This window comes from Lagenorhynchus albirostris, chromosome 18, assembly GCF_949774975.1.
Source record: "Lagenorhynchus albirostris chromosome 18, mLagAlb1.1, whole genome shotgun sequence".
In the NCBI taxonomy this organism is placed as follows: domain Eukaryota; kingdom Metazoa; phylum Chordata; class Mammalia; order Artiodactyla; family Delphinidae; genus Lagenorhynchus; species Lagenorhynchus albirostris.
Window position 1 is genome coordinate 24,570,321 of NC_083112.1, and position 24,135 is coordinate 24,594,455.

Genomic DNA, 24,135 nt, shown 5'->3' on the forward strand with positions numbered 1-24,135 from the left:
GTTTTATTGATATTGAGCTGCATGACCTACTTGTAAATTTGGAGATTAAGCCTTTGTCAGTTGCTTCATTTGCAAATATTTTCTCCCATTCTGAAGTGTGTCTTTTCGTCTTGTTTATGGTTTCCTTTGCTGTGCAAAAGCTGTTTTGAAGTTTCATTAGGTCTCATTTGTTTATTTTTGTTTTTATTTCCATTTCCCTAGGAGGTGGGTCAAATAGGATCTTGCTGTGATTTATGTCATAAAGTGTTCTGCCTATATTTTCCTCTAAGAGTTTGATAGTGTCTGGCCTTACATGTAGGTCTTTAATCCATTTTGAGTTTATTTTTGTGTATGGTATTAGGGAGTGTTCTAATTTCATTCTTTTACATGTAGCTCTCCAACTTTCCCAGGAGCACTTATTGAAGAGGCTGTCTTTTCTCCACTGTATATTCTTACCTCCTTTATCAAAGATAAGGTGATCATATGTGTGTGGGTTTATCTCTGGGCTTTCTATCCTGTTCCATTGACCTATATTTCTGTTTTTGTGCCAGTGCCATACTGTCTTGATTACTGTACCTTTGTAGTATAGTCTGAAGTCCCGGAGCCTGATTCCTCCAGCTCCGTTTTTCTTTATCAGGATTGCTTTGGCTATTCGGGGTGTTTTGTGTTTCCATACAAATTGTGAAATTTTTTGCTCTAGTTCTGTGAAAAATGCCGTTGGTAGTTTGATAGGGATTGCATTGAATCTGTAGATTGCATTGGGTAGTAGAGTCATTTTCACAATGTTGATTCTTCCAATCCAAGAAAATGGTATATCTTTCCATCTATTTGTATCATCCTTAACTTCTATCATCAGTGACTTATAATTTTCTGCATACAGGTCTTTTGTCTCGTTAGGGAGGTTTATTCCTAGGTATTTTATTCTTTTTGTTGCAATGGTAAATGGGAGTGTTTTCTTAATTTCACTTTCATATTTTTCATCATTAGTATATAGGAATGCCAGAGATTTCTGTGCGTTAATTTTGTATCCTGCCACTTTACCACATTCATTGATTAGCTCTAGTAGTTTTCTGGTAGCATCTTTAGGATTCTCTATGTATAGTATCATGTCATCTGGAAACAGTGACAGCTTTACTTCTTCTTTTCCGATTTGGATTCCTTTTATTTCTTTTACTTCTCTGATTGCTGTGGCTAAAACTTCTGAAACTATGTTGAATAGTAGTGGTGAGTGTGGGCCACCTTGTCTTGTTCGTGATCTTAGTGGAAATGGTTTCAGTGTTTCACCACTGAGGATGATGTTGGCTGTGGGTTTGTCATATATGGCCTTTGTTATGTTGAGGTAAGTTTGCTCTATGCCTACTTTCTGGAGCGTTTTTATCATAAATGGGTGTTGAATTTTGTCAAAAGCTTTCTCTGTATCTGTTGAGATGATCATATGGTTTTTCTCTTTCAATTTGTTAATATGGTGTATCACATTGACTTATTTGCGTATATTGAAGAATCTTTGCATTCCTGGGATAAATCCCACTTGATCATGGTGTATAATCCTTTTCATGTGCTGTTGGATTCTGTTTGCTAATATTTTGTTGAGGATTTTTGCATCTATGTTCATCAGTGATATTGGTCTGTAGTTTTCTTTTATTGTGGCTTCTTTGTCTGATTTTGGTATCAAGGTGATGGTGGCCTTGTAGAATGAGTTTGGGAGTGCTCCTTCCTCTGCTATATTTTGGAAGAGTTTGAGCAGGATAGGTGTTAGCTCTTCTCTAAATGTTTGATAGAATTCTCCTGTGAAGCCATCTGGGCTTTTGTTTGTTGGAAGATTTTTAATCACAGTTTCAATATCAGTGCTTGTGATTAGTCTGCTCATATTTTCGATTTCTTCCTGGTTCAGTCTCAGAAGGTTGTGCATTTCTAAGAATTTTTCCATTTCTTCCAGGTTGTCCATTTTATTGGCCTAGAGTTGCTTGTAGTAATCTCTCATGATCCTTTGTATTTCTACAGTGTCATTTGTTACCTCCCCTTTTTCATTTCTAATTCTATTGATTTGAGTCTTCTCCCTTTTTTTCTTGATGAGTCTGGCTAATGGTTTATCAATTTTGTTTATCTTCTCAAAGAACTAGCTTTTAGTTTTATTGATCTTTCCTATCATTTCCTTCATTTCGTTTCATTTATTTCTGATCTGATCTTTATGATTTCTTTCCTTCTGCTAACTTTGGGTTTTTTTTGCTCTTCTTTCTCTAATTGCTTTAGGTGTAAGGTTAGGTTGTTTATTTGAGATTTTTCTTGTTTCTTAAGGTAGAATTGTATTGCTATAAACTTCCCTCTTAGAACTGCTTTTGCTGCATCCCATAGGTTTTGGGTCGTCGTGTTTTCATTGTCATTCGTTTCTAGGTATTTTTTGATTTCCTCTTTGATTTCTTCAGTGATCTCTTGGTTATTAAGTAGTGTATTGTTTAGCCTCCATGTGTTTGTAGTTTTTACAGACTTTTTCCTGTAATTGATATCTAGTCTCATAGCGTTGTGGTCGGAAAAGATACTTGATATGATTTCAATTTTCTTAATTTTACCAAGGCTTGTTTTGTGACCCAAGATATGATCTATCCTGAAGAATGTTCCATGAGCACTTGAGAAGAGAGTGTATTCTGTTGCTTTTGGATGGAATGTACTATAAGTATCGATTAAGTCCATCTTATTTAATGTATCATTTAAAGCTTGCATTTCCTTATTTGTTTTCATTTTGTCCATTGGTGAAAGTGGGGTGTTAAAGTCCCCTAATTTGATTGTGTTACTGTTGATTTTCCCTTTTATGGCTCTTATTATTTGCCTTATGTATTGAGGTGCTCCTGTGTTGGGTGCATAAATATTTACAATTGTTATATCTTCTTCTTGGATTGATCCCTTGATCATTATGTAGTGTCCTTCTTTGTCTCTTGTAATAGTCTTTGTTTTAAAGTCTGTTTTGTCTGATATGAGAATTGCTACTCCAGCTTTCTTCTGATTTCCAACATCTCTTTTATTAAAGCTTATACTCAAGGCTATGGGAACCACCAAAGATTTAGAGCTATGGAAAACCTAAATGAGAAGTGTATGTTTTTAGTGTGTTTATTTGAAACATAGGGTTAGTTTATAGTAATGTAGTACAGGCAACCATGGATTAAAAAGCAGTTCTGTGGGCTCACTTGTGATCATAAATTCCGGATATAACTTTATTTATGCGTGAGGGAAACTCTGTTTTCATGTTCTAAGCCCGTCATGTTCATACAATGGAATTGTAAATGAAGAATGCCTCTGTCACTCAGAAGATAGTTGTTTTGACAACGTACATATAGAAGAGATAAACAGGTATATTTTTTAAATGGAAGGAAAAATCAAGCTGAATAATCTGGAAGTCATCTAATAATTTTTATTAGAAAATAAAGAAAACCTCATTAATCCAACTCCACTAATCTGAATTTTTGATTGCCAATCTGAAGTAGGTTAAATTGTGGTTGTTTTATCTATTTAAGAAAATTTGAATAGCCATTACATAAGATGTATGAGGTATACTAAATCCATTTTAAAAAGCAAGTTATTTTCATTCTTGTCCTGCAAAATGTTGTATATAAACAAATACTGCTAATTACACATTAGTTTTCTTTATTAAAGGTGATTCAACAAACATACTTCATCTTCACACATACTTGAAGTTTATATTTATTCTGAAATATTTTATTATCTAGCTTTCACAGATCAAGACTGATCATCCTTAATTCGTTATAATTAGTAAGAGAGAGTGAGTGAGTCTGTCTGTCTAAGTGTCAAAAGGTATTTGGGAATCACAGAAAGCTTTGACTTCATCAATCCATCCTTCCCACCCCACCAGGTTTTTACCAAGCCTTGCAAGGTCAGCATTAGAAAAAAATCTGGCAGATGCTGCAATAGAAATAAGTACTGATAATAACCTGGAGCCAGAATTGGAGGATTACAAATGTAAGCATTTGATTTGTTTCTTTTTTAAGTGAAATGATATTTATTAAGCATTTGTATTGTGTATTATTTTAATTTCAATTAAAAATGTTTTTGGTTTCTACCCATCTTGTTTTACGTATTGCGTTGAAAAAATGAATCTTTTATTTTAAAAAAAATGTTTCCAGATACCAGATATAGTTCCTCCCCCAAGAGTTGCAATTGACATGAATATATTAAAGGCTCAGAGAATTCCTACTGTAAATAAACATGTAATTTTGTTTTACCTTTTATTCCAAATGTATATTTCACCACAGGTTCTAGCAATCTGTTTTCTTTGCACAAGATTTACATTTTGGGGACTACCAGTGTCCTACATGTCATGTTTTGGAAACTATCCTAGGTTGATGTAGACTAAACTGATATTCAGAGTCCCATTTCATGCCTTCTTCCTCCTTTCATTTCCACCCGTATTGTCTTCTGTGGTACTTTTCTTCTTGATAGCCATAAGTGTAATTTAGAGTTTTGGGGAAGTTTAGATCTTCCTGTAAAAGTACCCTATTCTTCACTTAGAGCACAATGAAAGGTTCTCTGTTTTTTGAGGGTAATTACCTGTCTTATCAAAATATCCAATGTGTGATCACTCTCTAAAGGGAGGACTTATTGTGGCTCTCTTTATAGATGTTTTTAATAGTTGGGGCTACATCGAGATAAGAATTTGATGTTAAGGAAATAGGTGACTTTTTTAGAGTAAAATTATAAATTCAACATACTGATGGATCTGGGTACAGATACGCAGAGCCAACTCAAAGAGACAGAATAACTCTGGTATTTGGAGATTCAGAACATTACTTACTTGAATGGTTTAACGTATCCAAAGAAAGACTGCATCATTCAGACTATAGATTGTTTAGTCTTGGCAACAGGCCAGTGTTAGCAGTCCCCATCTAAGCCTTGCATAGGAGGTAAGGAGCCTAAGCTAAGCAACTTTTGATTCATCTGGTCCCATTCAGTTTTAATATCATCTCTGTTGTAGAGAATTCATGTAATTCATTCTCCTTGTTCAGAGGATAAGTTTCACCGAAAAACCTTCTGATGAGGATTTGGCTTTCCACGCAAGGCTCCGTCTATATAAACTGCTGATATGGCAACTGGTGTATCATATAGTCTCTATGAAATTTGCAGTTTTCATTGCAATGTAATATTGCAGTTCTGGTTTTATATATCAGAATTTATGAATAGATCAAAATATATGTCTTTAATGTTCTCCTGAGAGTTAGGTTTGCCCTCAGTCATAATGATAAAATCAAGTTTTGAGCCTACCAGACTGAAGGCCTTGACAAATGTACCAAAATAATGCCATCCTATGAGATTTCTCAGAAGATAGCTAGCCAGCTTTCTCCCAGGGAAGTACTAGCATCACCGTTCGTTCATTTCCCTTTTCTAGCCTGAAATTTTAGCAATAAACATTAGTTGAGTGAATTAAATCATCCTAAAGCACTAAATGTACTGAATAGATATCCTCCATAAACTAAACTGTAGATGGTATCAAATGCTGTTTGAACCTGAAATCATGCGTGTCATCTCAACATACAAGTATGCAGTAAATTCACTGATGCAATCCTGGTCTTTCCCTTTACAGTTTTATATTGGGTCTATTTCAGAGACCTGAAAGTAGTCAATAAATAGTAACTTCTCAGCACAGCAGTTCATGTTTTCCTTCCCTATAGAACTTGTGAATAGAAGGAAAATGGCAAAGAAATATTGGAGGGAGAGGTCTACTGTGCTTTGGCAAATGTGTAGCACTCAGCAGTGATTAAACAGGGTGACAGTTTAATTATTTTTAGCTCACAATTGTTCACGGTACTCCATAGATGCAAATGTTGCTTTCTCTCCTTGTCTTTCAAAATGTTTTAGCACAAAAACAGCAATTTTCTTATTTGAAATAGGAGGAAAAAAAGATGGGTCAGTTGCTTAAGGCACTGTAATTGTCTGTCTGCTTGCTCGGGTATTTCCGCAGGATGGAATATTAGTTAGAGTCCACATTGCAGAAAGAATATCGGACTATACTAAATTCTGTTTTTAGCTCTACCCATACTAGCTGGGTGATTTTAAGCAAATTATTTAATTTATGTTCTTCTTAGCTTCCTCATAATTCTTGTCTTATTGTTAAGAGATTTCCATGAAATTATATGAGAAAACAATGAGCTGAAGCTAAGGTCCTCAGTAAATGATAGCTTCTATTATGGTCAGTACTACTACAACAACTACTACTATTATGTTATTATTATTGACCTTGGAATATGTCAGGTAGTGAGCATGTGTATCTCCTTTCTGTAGGGAATACATGTGAGATATGTACCCTGACATAAATTTATTACTTAGCTCCCTGGCTTCAAGGAGCTCATATTCTATCCTAGACCAACTGTTTAAAGCAAATAGGGGACAATACAATAATGATTATCACAGAATAACTGTAGCACCTGTGGTGCATATTTGGAAGTACAGATCTCCTGGACCATTCCTAAAAATAGTAATTTGAGAGGTCTGGGGTCAGTTGGTTCATCTATATTTTTAGCTAGAGCTCTAGGGGACTCTCCTATGGGGTTTTTCAATGGGTGGGTCCTAAAAAAATTATATTCAAGGTACTTCAGAGCTTTCAAATTTATGTATTTTAGAGTTTCTGACCAAACAAGCTCATAAAGGTGGCTTGACTGAGTTGTGGGGTTTTTTTTCTCTTTTTTATCTCTTTTTTATCTCTTTTTTATCTCTTTTTTGCTACATACGTTGTTTTAAATAAAAGTTATTACATTTTGGAACATCTTAAGCCTTTTTGTAGAGCTTTTAAGCTTTTTACGTAGTGCTATGATGTTTTATTACCACCTTCAAGCTTATTTCTTTTAGATGTTAGATGAAAATTCCTTGATGAGCCCACAAGGTATTAAAGATGCAGTACTCATTCTATTTGGGCTGGACTTGGCTTCTCTGAGGACAGTGCTACCAGTAATTCTCTGTCCTGTGTGAAATGTTTAGGTGAAGTCACATCTGGATCTCTGAGGATTGGAGCTGTTAGTGCACCGATCTATAATGCCCATGAGAAAATGAAAGTGCCTGATGTTCTGTTCTATGACAACATCCAGGTAAGAGCAGGACTTTGCATTCGTGGATATATCCCTCTTACATTGTGGTAATTAACCCCAATTCAAGTGAAACTGATGTTTATGTTTGTAATTTGCTCAGTTCAATTCAGATGATGCAGAATGAGGTGACAGTCAAAACATCTTTTATTAAGTCGTTGTAAAATTATAAACTCTTCCCAGAGTTACTTGAGAATTGGAAGAGTTGCTGCAATGATTAGAGTAATAAATTTTAAATGCAGACATAACTATACTTTAATAAATAAAATAAATATATTATTAAATTAAAAACAAAAGGCACTAATATTCATCTTCTCTTTTGCGTTCCTGTTAAATCATTTCAAGTAATTCAAAAAGGGATGTGTCCTATGCATTCTTTTCCTCACGTTTCTTTCCTTTTCCCAAAAATTCCTAGTATTTTTCTAGTCTTTACTTTTTCTTATCTTTTTTTAAGAAAGGAGGATAGATTATTTTCCACTTGTAAACTAACCAATAATTATGAGCTTCCACTAAGACACAGAAATAAGTGTGTACCCAGAAAGCTAATTTATAGATGTTCACTTTAATAAGAATTTTTTCCAGAGAAAATTACCCATAATATAAAAAGATTTTTTCTTTTCCAGATTTTCTGTGAAGTGCTTATGTATTTATTTTATAATAAAAACCATACTTAAAATTTTCTCTAATATTTGGTCACTATTCTGCATGTAAATAATAATCCTACATTTACAAATTATGTTTGAAGAACTTCTACTTACCATTTTCACTATATTAAGGAATTAGAGAATTAAAGTAAATTAAAGAATTTCTTTATCTGCTATTTCCCAATCCTATTTCTTGTTCAATGGGTAACAGAATGTATATCTCTACATTATGTTAACAATAAAAGGTATCTCAGCAAATTCTTCTTTCTCAGGAAAAGTCTTGATTAAATGTTTTTGAAATCTGTCCAGATTATAATTATCTATGACCTAGCAAAAGGCATAACCTGAATTTGTTTTATATTCTTCATTCTATGGGCCATTAACTAATATTGGTTTTATTTTTCTTCCAGAGCATTAATGCTCTTATACAAGCAGTGGACAAATGAACAGAAAATAAGGTTACTTATAAGACACAAAGGAATAAAGAATCTTGCCTGTCAAAGACAAAAACATGATGGCAAGGAAAATGTAATATTTTCAAGCATTTATGGTATCACACTCTGTTCATGTAGTAGAAAGGCATAAAGAAAAAAGAATCAGGGAGATTTCTCTGGTGGCACAGCGGTTAAGAATCCGCCTGCCAATGCAGGGGACACGGGTTCTATCTCTGGTCCGGGAAGATCCCACATGCTGCGGAGCAACTAAGCCCGTGCACCACAACTACTGAGCCTGCACTCTAGAACCCGCAAACCACAACTACTGAAGCCCGCACACCTACAGTCCCTGCTTCACAACAAGAGAAGCCACCGCAGTGAGAAGCCTGCACACCACAACTCAGAGTAGCCCCCGCACGCAGCAATGAAGACCCAACACAGCCATAAATAAATAAATAAATAAGAATCAGGAAACTTTGTCATAAGTGACAGTTTGAAAAACTCCATGGCAACAAAGGTTGAAAAGACTTCCCAGCATATAAAAATGTAGGAAATTCAGTAGCAGGGAGGGCCATTGTACCCTTGAACACAGTGTCTGTTGCCATGGTGTTTGTGACATAGACGTTGAGGACCGCAGGGCTGCTGTGAACTTTACACAGTGGCCCTGAGGGATTTTCTGCAGCCTGTCTCCAAACGTACCTTCTCTTCATAAAGCATTATGAATTAACTATTAATGAAAAATTGTAGCTGTACCAGTTCTAGGAATGGTGGCTTGATTAAATTTGCTTTTGTTGCGTATATTATTATTGCGTATTATTATTGTGTTTTATGTTGCACTTCACCTTTGAAACAGTGGTCTTCAGTGCCTCTTGAGTATTTAGGTGCTTCTATACCATCTTGTTCTACACCCTGTGGTCCCCTTGCCACACCGTGTTGTAATTGATGTTTTAAAACATGTTTTCCACACTACTAAGATAAAGCCTTGTTGTTGTTGTTTTAATTTTAATTTTGTGTCTCTAGCAAATAGCACAGTGCCTGGCACATAGTGACTGTTGAATAAATATGTGTTGAGTGAATTCCTGAAAGAAGGAAAAAGATTTTGAATGTTCACAATTAGGAGTATTATTTTATTATATCTGTCATGAAGGAATTATAGATCGGTGCCCTAACAGCTCCAGTCCTCAGAGATCCAGATGTGACTTCACCTAAACATTTCACACAGGACAGAGAATTACTGGTAGCACTGTCCTTAGAGAAACCAAGTCCAGCCCAAATAGAATGCAGTACTGCGTCTTTAATATCTTATGGGCTCATAAAGGAATTTTCATCTAACATCTAAAAGAAATAAGCTTGAAGGTGGTAATAAACATCATAGCACTACGTAAAAAGCTTAAAAGCTCTACAAAAAGGCTTAAGATGTTCCAAAATGTAATAACTTTTATTTAAAACAACGTATGTAGCAAACAGCATAGAGATAAAAAAGAGAAGGGGAAAAAAACCCCAGAACTCAGTCAAGCCACCTTAACACTTGCAGTAGTAAGGAGGAGAAATTGGAAGAAAGAGAGATTAATAGGCTCTTAAGCCTAATGAGCTTTAGATTTGAAAAACTTTAAAAAAATATCTACCACGTGTCAAGCCTTTCTTAATACAGTAATTAACACACACACACACACACACACACACACACACACACACACACACACACACACACACACACACACACACACACACACACACACACACACACACACACACAGTTCCAGGGCTCAAGTTGCCAGATTCTGTTACTATAGAGCGTGATGGAAGTAGCACAGGTTACCGTGGTAGCATTGATGAGGTGATGGTCCCAGATTGCGATGATCCTGGAAAATGAGTTCACTAGGCAACATGGAGAGAGAGTCTCGGGCAGAGACACTAGCATTGGCAGAGACGTGGCTATGTGAGAGTGTAGATTATTCAGGGAGCTACATCTAATTAATTGTCATGGCCAGAGCTGAGATTCAAATGGAAGAGTGACAAGAGATGAGGCTGATGAGTTAAAAGGTCAGATTATCTGGACCTTGCTAATTGAGGAATTTGGAAGCTATTTAGAAGTGAGGAAGCCGTTGAAAACTTGGAAGCACATTTCTACTTTTGTTAACTTTGCATTCATTCTTTAATGTTGTCTATGAGTTGGAACAAAGGCAGAGAGAGGGACTAGTTAGGAGGCTGTTTCGATAGTCCAGGTGAACCTTATGAAGGATCTGAACGAAGGCAGTGATAGTGGGGACAGAGTGGAGGGGACACATTGCAGGGCTATGTAGGAGGTAGGTAGAGTCGATGGAACTTTGTGTTGGATGAAAGTCAAAAAGGCTTCCTCACGGAGCACATAGTCTGCTGGAAAAGTAAGCAGAAGAGTGAAGAGAAAAAGATTCTACATTGCGCCCGTGATTGGAACACACAGTAGGAGAGTGATGGGGGATGAGACTGAGACTACATCAAAAAAATAAGGAGTGACCCTTGTTCCGAAGGTATTAGGAGTCATTTAAGGAATTGGAGGGGAAAAAAAAGTGACATGATTGTGAACAGAGAAGTGACTGTCAGTACTGTGGAGAGCACATTGACTCAAGGAGAGACTGAAGTCAGAGATGCCACATTGGCTGATAAAAATCTAGGCCAGACATGATAAAAACCTAGATGAAAGCTGTGGGGATGGAATAGAAATGGATAGATACAGTGGACTTTTAGGTGGCTGAATAGCTTAGACTTGGTGTTTAATTGACTTTCGATAAGGGCCAACTGAGATGGACAAGAAGATGATGATGATAGGGTCGGGTTGTAGAAGATGATGCTATTAATTGGGATAAGAAGTACAGGATAGGGCTTCCCTGGTGGCGCAGTGGTTGAGAGTCTGCCTGCCGATGCAGGGGACACGGGTTCGTGCCCCGGTCCGGGAAGATCCCACATGCCACGGAGCGGCTGGGCCCGTGAGCCATGGCCGCTGAGCCTGTGTGTCCGGAGCCTGTGCTCCGCAACAGGAGAGGCCACAACAGTGAGAGGCCCACGTACCACAAAAAAAAAAAAAAGAAGTACAGGATAAAGAATGAAGCTGAGGAGAAAGGAATGAGTCAAGTTTTGGATGTGATGAGTTCGAGGAGACTGGGAAATAGCTAGCATAGTTCGATAGTTGCTCAGAAATACGGGGCTGGAGTCAAGAAGAAAAGTCTTGTTGTTGAAGATCAGTGTAAAGTTGGTGGTTGAAGCCATGGAGTGGATGAGAGGATTTAGGGAGAGCAGGGTCAGAAGTAACTCGTTGAGTGCTGATGTGTGGGTCCCCAACTCTGAACATAGCCCTCCCTCGCCCGGTGGGTGCCTACGTACAAGTAGGCAGAAACTGCTCTGCCCTATACTGTGACCCCCCAGGAAAGCATGTAACAAGGTAGTGAAAGAGAACAAAAGAAGGAAGAAAATCAGTATTTAAGGAACTGCTACCTAAAGAAGATACAAAAGACCATAGAGAGAAAGTGTTAGAGAGGTAAGAGGGAATCAGGAGAGAGAGACAACTGGGAGAGAAGACTTTTTTTTTTTTTTTTTTTTTTTTGCGGTATGCGGGCTTCTCACTGTTGTGGCCTCTCCCATTGCGGAGCACAGGCTCCGGATGCGCAGGCTTAGTGGCCGTGGCTCACGGGCCTAGCCACTCGGCGGCACGTGGGATCTTCCCGGACCGGGGCACGAACCCGCGTCCCCTGCATCGGCAGGCGAACTCTCAACCACTGCGCCACCAGGGAAGCCTGGAGAGAAGACTTTTAAGAAATTGTCTATGGTACCAAGTGGGACAAGAGGTTAAGGAAAGAATTATATAGGCCGTGACCTTAGCCTTAGCTAATGTTTGTTGACTTGAATAACTTAGGTGCAATGAGGGCATGAAGTAGAAGGACATGAGAAAAAGTTAAGAAGACAACAAGTATAGTTTAGATTATTTTTCAGTGTTTACATTGCTTTTTTACCTGCTCTCTAGGTGCTTATTCCAACTTTCCTATCTGTTCTTCATGCATATTAGCCCAGGTATTTCTAGAAGAACTTAATGTTGTCTGGAAATTGGCACTGATTTTTCATCTTACTTAGAAGGACGAGGTCTACAGACCACATTATCACTAGAACCCAGATTAAAAGAATGTTCTAGGGACTCCCCTCGTGGTGCAATGGTTAAGAATCTGCCTGCCAATGCAGGGGACATGGGTTCGATCCCTGGTCCGGGAAGATCCCACGTGTCGTGGAGCAACTAAGCCTGTGTGTCACAGCTGCTGAGGCCTGTGCACCTGGAGCCCATGCTTCATGGCAAGAGAAGCCACTGCAATGAGAAGCCCGTGCACGGCAACGAAGAGTAGGCCCCCGCTCACTGCAACTAGAGAAAGAAAGCCCGCACGCAGAGACGAAGACCGAACGCAGCCAAAAATAAATAAACAAATAAATAAGTAAATAAATTTATATTTGAAAAAAAGAATGTTCCAGGGCTCCCCTTTACCTGGGATAACCATGTACCCTCCCTCATTTGCTTAAGATAGTCCCTGTTTACATTTGTTATTCCAGCATATTAATAACACCTCTTTTTATTCTAAAAAGTATTCCAGAATGAACAAAATTGCTCACCCTACTTCAGACCTTGTTAAAACTCCAGTTCCATGGTTTATCTGCAAGCAGTTTTAAAAAATTAAAATTACCAAGATAAACGTTAAGGAATACTCATCTGTTCTTGAAGGAGGGAAAAAACTTTCTCAATTTTTCTAAAAAAGAAACTCTGAAGGGAAGCATTGCTTAATGTGGCAAGAAAAAGGAAAATATTCTAGATGTCAAAAAATTCATAAACCAAGTTAAAAAAAGAAAAGTGAGTGGCAAACTAGAAAAATATCTGCAGCATATGTGAGATAGAAAAGGTCAATTTGCCTTTTTTACAAATAGAGAACTACAGTAAGTACTTATGAGACCATTATTGTTTTGATACAGAAAACCAAGAGAAAGTAATAGGGACATTAACTGTTCTGGGATATAGTTCTCCCTTCAACTCCCGGATGAGCCTTTGTGACCTACTTATGACTGTCCTATTTTTCAAGATACAAAAGAGCAACGTAATTTCCTCTGTGCCTATTGTGAACAGCTTTAATCTTGTTCTTTGACTGTATTGTGTCATGATTTGAATTTAAAAATATGAAAGTGAATAATATACTTTTAATTCTAAAGCTATATATACTTTGAAGGTAATGGTTAAGAAGAAGTCAATGTAAAATGTTCCATGGAAATCTCCAGTTATTTTAGAAAGCCTTTGTATATTTGCATTAGTGTTAATTTAAATATTATATTAAATTATAAGCCAACACTGCATAGTACAATAGCTGAAAGATATTTGAGTTGAATCATAAAAACTCTTTGAAATACGTATTGGTCAGTGGTTGAGTCTTGCTAAGGGGGACCATTTCAGGTTTTCAATATCAGTGACCAAGTTGGTTATATAACTTATTTATAACCACAGCATTACTTTTAATTTTTTTACATAATCAAATTGAGTATTGTCTATTATAATAGATGTTTTACTTTCCATGAAGATATCTTTATAGTTAACTTTCTTATTTCACCTTCATTTTGCAAAACACAATTAACCTCTAGTTGTTTTTCCTCTAGCACATGATAGTGATGGAAGATATGCTCAAAGACTTTCTTCTTGGAGAACACCTATTATTGGTTGGGAACCAGGTGAGTTATGGCTGGAACTCAGGTACTAATGAATAAATGATAGTAGCAGTTTAAAAGCAGTACGTTTCTTTTCCTTGTTGGAGTACGTTTTTAGAAATTATTTTTTTCCCAGTTAAATGACTAGTTGAATTAAACAACAAGGGTCTTCTACCTTCTAAACCTTAGAATTACCTTATACGTATCTGCTTTTCTTTCCCACGTCTGTCACCCTAGCCCAGCTCGTCATCGCCTATCGCCTGGATTATAGCCGTGGTTTCCTAATATAGCTTCACCCCAACCTTACTGCCACTGTGATCTACTCTCCACTCTGCAGCCAGATTGATACTTGTGAAAATAAAATCTAAGTCTCTTTTTTTTTTTGCTTAAATTTGCTCCCCATCGCCCTTAGGTGTAGACTTGGCTCCCTCCTTTCTTGCATTTGGTGTTAGCTTGAGCCACTCTGAACTTCTTTCAGTTCTTTTTTTTTTTTTTTTTTTTTTGCGGTATGCGGCCTCTCACTGTTGTGGCCTCTCCCGTTGCGGAGCACAGGCTCCGGACGCGCAGGCTCAGCGGCCATGGCTCTCGGGCCCAGCCGCTCCGCGGCATGTGGGATCTTCCTGGACCGGGGCATGAACCCGCGTCCCCTGCATCGGCAGGCGGACTCTCAACCACTGCACCACCAGGAAAGCCCCCTCTTTCAGTTCTTATCTCCCCTCTGGTCCTTGGCGCATGCTCTTCTCTCTGCCTGGAGCACTCCCCGTTCCCCTCCCACACCCCTTTTCTCTAACTCCGGGACATGTTCCCTTGTCCATAGCTTTTAGGTTTTCCTGCTTCTACATAACTTCCTTCCATCTCTCCATCATCACACTCATCATGTGTTACTGTATTTACATGTAGAATGACTATCTTCCCAACTTGTCTATATGCCCGTCAAGGGCAGGGACCATGGTTCTCTTGCTCATCTCTGTGTCCTCAGTTCCTGGCACAGTGCTTGCTGCTACATAGTAGATATTGAATGTGTTTATGGATGGAGTGGATGGACATTTTATATCTAGAGGCTTCTGATAATTTTCCTCAATGAAATTAACAGACTCATAATGAACAGCACCTTTGGTTTTTTAAATTAGTTTGAAATTAAGGATAACAAGCTTTCAGAAGAAGTTTGGTCTTTTTGTTTTTTAACTTATTAAAACAATACATATTCTTTATTTAGTCCCTCAAACTTACAAAACAAATTTTTAAAAAAAAAAATAAAAAAGGGCCAGTTGAGTGGTTTACTGGTTGAGTTCACAGGCTTGGATGTTAGCTGGCTAGAGGTCCAATTGCAACTCTTTCATAGATGGCTGTGACTTTGGGCAAATTGCTAATCTTACTAAGACTCAGTCTCCTGATATCTAACCTAGGAGTGCAAATCACGTGCACGCTGTCGGGCTAATGTATGGGTCACATGAAATAACGCATGGAAAGCACTTCACACAGTCCCTGTCTCATGATAGGTGCTCAGTTAGAATTAAATCTGTGGGTCACTGTTGTTAAAAAGGACTTTAATACTGTTTTATTTTTTTCTGAACAAGAATTAAAGTGTGAGCAATAAAGTATTCATGGTCTTTTTTTTTTTTTTAACAATTGTTTTAAGGTTGCTTATTGCTGATCCATGGTTGTTTTTCACTATTTAAAAAGTCCTGGTGAGTCTATGTACCAGAGTGGGAGGCTGAAGATCAGTTAACAGTCCAGTATTCAGTACTTGATATTGAAGCCCAGGAGGTCAAGTTCTCATCTGACTCTGAAAACTGATGACTCTCATCTCACTTTGCAAAATGATGGCTTCATAGCCCAGAGTACCTCACAAACTTTTTATAAGTCGTTAAACCCTGGTATACTCAGTGTGTCTTTTTCAGGTCTTCTGTTGTTATTTGAATTGCCTGAGACACAGTCTGCTGGCATCTCAACAGCTGCAGACCAGAGAGTAGACCAAGAGAGTAGGCAAAGAAAGGACCAAGAATACACAGAGCTGGGGCTTGAGGAATAATTTTTGCTGAGGAGCAGGCTTTCAAAAGGAAGGCTCCTAGGGGTCAAGTTATGATGTTCAAGCAGCTTTGAAATATCCTAGATGATACTGATGTCCTTGGGGTTTAGTGGGTGGGATACAGAAGGAGTTTCCTGGTAAAGGCAGGGTTTACATTTGAGTTAGATAATAGAGTCAGGGTTTCACAAGAGTTGTCTAGGTTGAAAGGTTAAAGTTAGAGCCTAGCCAGTAACCAGAGAGACAGGGAGAACATTCTAACCCCTGGGAGCTGGGGAGAGCTATACAGGATGAGGGCTGAGGTGGAGCAGAGGATTGCTGCTTCTTTATGATAAATTAAAAAGAGGCTATGAAAGTGCTTTGAAAGTACTCTAGAGTGCTATACAAATGTCGATGTGAAATCCAGTATGCTACCTCTAGTCTATTTCGAGTCCCAAAGAAGAGAACAAGACACTAGGACAAAGGGCTAGGCATTGGGTAGAGCGAAGAGCAGCTCCCTCTCTACACATACATGGGGGAACCCCAGCATCCGGTGAGGGTGGGAGATCCCACTGGTTTTCAGGCTTGTGTAGAGTTGCTTAAGGAACCTCTGGGTAGAGCCTGCAAAAGATGCTCAGGAGGTGCAAGGCAGGAGGCAGGGGCTTCACACAAACGTCGTCTGTCAGTCAATGCCGTCACAAACCCTGCCTGTCGTCAGCAGATCAGTGTCTTGCCTTCTTTTACCCCTAGTCTGACACCCTCCACTTTGGAGAAACAGAAAAATTGAAAAATGGAGATTGTATTCATTATAAATTTGCTACACTTAGCTGGCGTTTTTCATGGCAGAAAGCTTTTTTATCCTTTCATTATAAACCTCTAAGACACTGATGGTCTTAGATTTTATAAGTAATTTCTGCTACCTGTGTCCATGAAATTAGCTAGTGAAAAAGTCTAAGTCTTTTAGGCTATCATTTGATGTCTTCCATTGTCTCATCCCACTCCGCTTGCAGCCTTGTGTCTCATTTCTCCCCTGGAATTCATGTCCTCAGATAAACACTCTGTTTTCCAGATACCTTCTTATCAGTGTTATATTTTAGCCTTTGATTGTCACCAGCGTGCTCTCTTCTTTCTCCCATCTTTGCCTATTGAAATCCTTCCAATCTCAGAGGGCAGTATGGTGTCGTGGAAAAGCAGAAAGCTGGGAACCCAGAGATCTATCTTCCTGTGCAGATTTTTCAACTCTGTATGTGATATTGGATAGATTGCTATTCCTCCTTAAAGGGCTTTGTCTTTTTTCTTTTCTTTCTGTTTCTTATCTCTAAAATGGTAGGATTGGAATGGGTGTTTTCTAAGGTCCCCCTGGCTGTAATATTCCATAATATGCTTCTTTAATAAAGTCTTCCTGAACACTGCAGCCTGAAGGTTTGGCCTCATTCTCTGAACTCCTACAGCACATCATTTCTAGATTTCTTTTGACTTCTGTCAAACTTATGCGTCCACCTGCCACCTCTCTACTGAAAAGAGAGAGCCCCTTGATAAGTCTTAGTTATTTTTGCAACCTCCCTGATGCCTTGCATACACTAGACATTCAACAAATATATTTTAGAGGACTGCCTAGAATAAATTTCTAATGAGTAGCCAAAATGATTTAGAAGTAATATGAATTTAAAATTTAGGCTTACTTGGTTTATTTTCAGGAGATTCTAAGACAAATTGACTCAATTTCTTATTCAGTAAATTTGCAACTGTTTGGTGACGGAAACAGTGAATAAGACAGAATCTAGGGAGTAAGAGAAAATACTTAAGTGGCCCAGACAGCTGGGTATGATTATATTACTGATGGGATCTGATCAGAGACTGGCAGCATTATCACTAGGACAGAATAATGAAACACTAATTATTTAATTTTTCTAATAATAATTAAGTGCTAATTAGTATTTAGCTAATTAAATGAGATATAACTTTGCACATACTTACATTTACCAAGTCAGCGAGTGAAAATTGGATTTAAGGTGGCTGGTTAAAATCTAAATAGAAACTCTGAGTGCTTTAGCCAACTTCAGTTCCTTTCAAACTTGTTTTCAAAAACGAACACCTGTGTTAAGATATGAACAAGATTCTATGGTTAGACTTATATTTTTTCCCAGCTTTATTGAGGTAGAATTGACCAAAAAAATGTATTTAAAGTGTACAACGTGATGATTTGATATAACCGTACACTCTGAAAGGATTCCCCCCATCAAGTTAATTAATATATCCATCACCTCACATATTTACCTTTTTTGTGTGAGAACATTTAAGTTTTACTGTCTTAGCAAATTTCAGTTATACAATACAGTGTTATCAACTGTAGGCACCATGTTATACTAATATATAATATATATTATGATATATATTACTAATATATATATTACATATTATATAACTTATATATATATATATATATAAAACTAATATATCCTCAGACCTCATTCACCTTATAAGTGAAAGTTTGTACCCTTTTACTAACCTCTCCCTATTTCCTCCACTGCTCAGATCCTGGCAATCACTTTTCTACTTTGTCTCTATGAGTTCAACCTTTTTTTTTCTTTTTAAGATTCCACATATAAATGATACCATGCAGTATTCGTCTTTCTCTATCTGGCTTATTTCACTTAGCATACGGGTCATTACGGTTAGACCCTTGATTTCTTCCATTTGGTTGTATGAGGGGGAAGGAGCCACCTGTAGTATTTGCTAGCAAATGCAGAGCAAGTGCCCCACAGGGATGTGTTTTTCTAAGGACTGGTATGCAGTTATATGTTCTCTTTCCCCGTGCTTTCCTCTGAGTCCTGATCATCTAGGAGATATCTTTTTCAGGAGTGTGTACTTTTGCAGTCATAGTAACTCAGGTCCTCTGTCGATACCTTTGAAAACACCCTACTTTATTTATCAGTGGTATTTCAGTACCTTAATATCTTACACACCTTCTCATCTTCACCCTTTATCCGTCTTGTGAACCAAAACAATGAAAAAAGAAAAAGACCAGGAAGTGAAGCTACAGCTGGTAAGTTAAGGTCTACTGATGCTCAGCTGTCCCCGGGTAGTGTCACTGGTGTTTTCCCTCAAATGAAAAGTGACAACCATCTGGAAAACACCTATTTCAATTACATGATTTAGTTTGAAACTAAGTAAACCATTTGTAGCAATTGATCAGGCTCCTTTTCTCTTTCTAAAACATTATATGATGACTACTCAAAAAAAAAACCCCAAAACAAAAAAACAAGTCAGTTAGAATTGAAGCTTTGGGGATTAAATATTGGCAGAGAAGCCAGTAGTGGGTTGTTATAATTATACAATAAAGTGTAATGAATGCTGTTAATACAAACTGTCTATAGATTGATACAGTTTACCCATCCTTCTGTTTGCAAACTAAGAACTGGCTGAAGTTCATGAAAGAAACTTTTCAATAGGCAAAGTTGTCAATTTAGAGATGTTTTGAAAGATTGCTGTTACCAGTAGTAACTTTTACAATGAGGAAATAAAAGGGAGTAAGTGTTGATTTTGAGGTATCTCAAGGTTTATTATCTTTATTGAGCCAAATCCCATCTTTTCTTTCCATGTCATACTGTCTTTTCTAAGAATCTTTGACGTTAGACAAGGTTTCATAACAGTTGGGAAGCTAAAAACAAGTCTATGAAATCACTTACCATAGCAAAATAAAGTAGGCCACATCTTCTTTTGGTGAAATAAAATTATTTCGTCTAATCTTTCCGATTTTCTTTGTGGGATGTTATGGCACAGCACATCGACCCTCCAGTAAATGAAGCAGAATTGCTGCCTGTCAGCCAAAAGGGATAGGGTGCCCTGAAATTACACGTTTGATGCTCCCTAAGTATACAATGCTTCATGTCCTAGAACCACTTTAGTATGCTGCTACATGCGTTATATTCTACTTACTGTAATTATAACATCACATGTACCTTTCATACAATTAGGAGTTTCATGCTGGCTTTTTAAAAGAATCGTAGCATGACTTTCTATTTATTTCAGCTTTACTGACAGGGAAAAAAGAGAAATGGCTATTTACTTTCAAGCCAGTAATGCTTTTTTTTGTCACAACTCTACTCAAGAATAAGCTTTCTTCCTCCTCATATCTTATTTTCTTTTGATTTGCAGAGCTATATTCTATTTGATATACAAAGTATTTGTTGTGAATATTTTGGGTTATAGATTGAGCTTATAGGTGCATAATGTTTTTGTTGTTTAAAAACTTCTTAAGAGGGCTTCCCTGGTGGCGCAGTGGTTGAGAGTCCGCCTGCCGATGCAGGGGACACGGGTTCGTGCCCCGGTCCGGGAAGATCCCGCATGCCGCGGAGCGGCTGGGCCCGTGAGCCATGGCCGCTGAGCCTGCGCGTGCGGAGCCTGTGCTCCGCAACGGGAGAGGCCACAGCAGTGGGAGGCCCTCGTACCGCAAAAAAAAAAAAAAAAACCCTTAAGAATAAACTTCTGTTTCTGAATAAGAATATTTAAGTTTTGAGAGGTTGAAGGAAGAAATATTTTAGTAATGTGGCGTTCTAAAATGCTCAGGTACCCCCCCTTACGTAAGAATTATTTTTAAAATATATAGTATTTGTTTTAAGAAATGAAAATTTAATCATCTGCATATAATGTTTCCTGATTTCTGATGTTAGACAAATTGCAAAGCAAGTCATCAAAATTTAATTTATATTTAATGAGGCAAAACTAATAATTCACAGTTACTTCTACATGAATATAGTCCAATAATTTGCCAGATTTGTCAACCTTTTTGGGTTTTTTTCCATTTTAAGCTAGTCCTTTGTATCATTTTACCAGATAATAGCACTCTGGTGAAATATTTATACTTAAGCTGTCCTTGTATTCCACAGTCTATATTTTTTACCTTTACCAAAATTCTAATATATTTTGTCTTCCTTAAAAAATAAAGAGTCAGCTCTGGCTGATTTTCATAGGGGAGGCCTTCTCTGTCTGACTTTCATGTGCTTTATGTTTCTAGAGTACTGATGCTTTAGGTACTCTTTCCAGTTCCATGGCACTTTCTGCTCTATCAGCAGTGAGATAAATCTTAGAAAGCAACTCTTAATTTTATGAATATTTTCCTGCTAAGAGTTGAAAGTGGCTCCCCCTTGCCTATCAGATAAAATCTCTTTCATAGGGAAACACTCAAAACAACCTATGACCTGGTTCCAAACTTCTTGTATAGTTCTAGTTCTTCCAGATCAGAGTTTCTTAGCCTCCCTGAGTATACTATGCCCTTTTGTTCTCCCAGCCATTTTTCATATTGTTTGTTTCGTATGGTGCTTCTTCCCCTCATCTTTGCCTATGAAAATCCTACAGTTTTCAAGAGCTCGGATTTTTTTCCTCTATGAAGCCTGTCTTAGACACCCCCAAATAGAAATAATCTTGTTTTCCTCTGAACGTTTATAGTATTTTATCACTATCTAATTCATCTTTCTCTTAAGGTTGTTGTGATTTTTTAATTTCATCTATAATTGAATTACAAATTTCTTATGAGCAAGGATTAAAAATAGTAATAATTGTTATGTTTTACAATTTCCAATATACTTTTAAAAATCATTTCATTTAGTTCTACAGCAATGCTTTGGGATAAATATTTTTATTTTCCATACTTTACAAATAAGCAGACTGAAACTCGAGGTTAAAATATTTGCTCAAGATCACATAGCTAGTTAATGATTGAGTTAGGACTCAGATCTCCAAAGCTCATGCATTTTTTTCACCATACCACACTAACTCTCATATTAGTAATACAACAACAACAATAATAGTGTATAATAGCTCACTTATGTTGAGTGCTTATAATAGGCCAGGAACTATGCTTTACATACAGAGTACAGGGCATTTTAAAATTTTCTATTATGAAATTTTTTAAAATGTTGTATAAAAAGTAGGGTATATAATGAACTCCTTTGTACCCATAACTTAGTTTCAACAATTATCAGCATTTTGTTCATCTTGTTTTATCTGTATTGAACATACTATCTATATGTTATCTTTTAATACATCATTCTTTTACATAATGCATTTTTCTTACAGTAGCTCAGTTTTTATCTCTGATATGATCACAATCCCATTATTACTCCTAACAAGTTAATAATAACCCCTTAATATACCCTGATACCCTGTTTTCCTCAGTTATCTCCAAAGTGTCATTTTACAGTTGGTTTGTTTCAGTCAGCATACAGACAAAGCATGATCATTGCACGTAGTTGATGTACCTCCTGAGTCCCTTTGAAAGTTGAAAGATACATTCTCCTGTTCTCTTTATCCTTAGAGGTATTGACCCACTTTCATGAATATAAACATTTTTTTTTAACATCTTTATTGGGGTATAATTGCTTTACAATGGTGTGTTAGTTTCTGCTTTATAACAAAGTGAATCAGTTATACATATACATATGTTGAATATAAACATTTTATCAGAATTATACCAATATCAATGAACTTCCAACGAGGAAGTATCTTCTAAAGTAAATTTCATTAAGCCAATTTAAGTTCTTGATTAATTTACATTATGAAATTAAACCATATTCATATCTTCCATGCTAGAAATTTCTTTTTTTTTTTAACAAATTTATTTTATTTTTGGCTGCGTTGGGTCTTCGTTGCTGCGTGAGGGCTTTTCTCTAGTTGCGGTGAGCAGGGGCTACTCTTTGTTGCAGTGCGCGGGCTCTAGGCGCATGGGCTTCAGTAGTTGTGGCACAAGGGCTCAGTAGTTGTGGCTCGTGGGCCCTAGAGCGCAGGCTCAGTAGTTTTGGTGCATGGACTTAGTTGCTATGCGGCATGTGGGATCTTTCCGGACCAGGGCCTGAACCCGTGTCCCCTGCATTGGCAGGTGGATTCTTAACCACTTCCCCACCAGGGAAGCCCTAGAAATTTCTTTCTGAATTTCTTCCCAGCCTTTGTTTCCTGAATTTTCATAGCATTTAATTTTGAAATCTTTTATACACTATGAAAATCAGTAAACATACATTTAATACTCACTAAGGAGGACTCTATACACATTGTTATTACATAATTCTATATAATCTTTTGTATCTCATACCATCTATTAATTAGAGGCTTGTAATTAATGGACTTAGTTTTCTCCTGGTATAGGCTTAGTAAATGTTTGTTGAATTATTTAGTATTGAGATGCTGTGAATATTTTATTGCCAAAATTAAAGAATGTGTGAATTTTGTTAATTAATCATTTGAACTGAGCCCTGGCAGATTGCTAATGTGTCACATCAGAAATATACCATGTTGCTATGCCAGAATAATTATCTAATATCTGTAGAGGGGCTGAACAGTGTGTCCAGAAATTTTCCCGCCTGTGTCCCCAGCAAGTAGTGGCAGCAGGGAATTTGATAACTAAATGTGCCCTGTTTCTAGTAGCTACAGCGGCCTAGGAGTCCTAAGGCTATGAAATATTTGGTTTCATCAAATATAATGACACTCATCTTTATTTTATATTTCATTATTTGTATCCTTTCTCAAACCTCTTGCTATGAAGTTGCCTGAATTGCAATATGGAAATTCTTTGCCATGCTGCACATTCTCTCTAACATTCAGTTTATCTGTCCAGTGTTTCTTAGTGAATATTTTTCTTGCCTTTGTTCTGAATTTGTGTATTACTTTTGTAGACACATTGATTTATTTTCCCCACAGTATTTGTTATGGATGCTTTGGTCATACCTAATGACCAAACTAGCAAAGAATATATCCTTGCCATTTATAGCAACACATTATTTCAAAGGGAAATTGCAGGGAGGTGGATTTTATTATTCCTGTTTGAAAAGGAGGTTTTGACTTTGCCAGGGAACTTTATAAGTATGTTTAAAGCCATGCAAACTGGTAGTGCAATTGAAAAGCGTGTTGTTTTGTCTGACTTCCAGGTACCGTTTTTTGAATCTGTTACAGGGAACCCATTTATGGAAATGTTGGGATTGTGTACTATTTAGTTTTAATTTTTTTCTGATTACATAACTAATGCATGTTCACTGAGAGAATTTGGAAAACAAGAAACTTCCAGTGAGTCATAAAGCAGTGACCTCTCATTTTGTTATTGGATTAAAGAATATTAGAATAAGATAGTGTTTAGAGATCAGCTTGTCTAGGCCCTCTTTATTCAAATGAATAAAGATGGTAGTAGAAACCTGCACCTGAGACAGATTAAGGAGGGATTATTGTCTGAGTCTCCCAACTGCTTGTATAGGGAGTATATTTTCAGGCACTTTGGACAAAGAATTAGAAGTTTCAATGTT

General features: G+C 37.2%; 1 protein-coding gene across 3 annotated transcripts in view; it reads left to right on the forward strand.

Moving 5' to 3' along the window:
- Positions 1-24,135, forward strand: part of VWA8 (von Willebrand factor A domain containing 8) — a 366,706-nt gene that overhangs the window by 149,092 nt on the left and 193,479 nt on the right. For all 3 annotated transcript variants that reach the window (XM_060128726.1, XM_060128728.1, XM_060128727.1), the window contains 3 exons: positions 3,842-3,948; positions 6,958-7,064; positions 13,795-13,866. In XM_060128726.1, the coding sequence (XP_059984709.1) occupies positions 3,842-3,948; positions 6,958-7,064; positions 13,795-13,866 (286 nt within the window). The remainder of the gene's footprint in view (positions 1-3,841; positions 3,949-6,957; positions 7,065-13,794; positions 13,867-24,135) is intronic.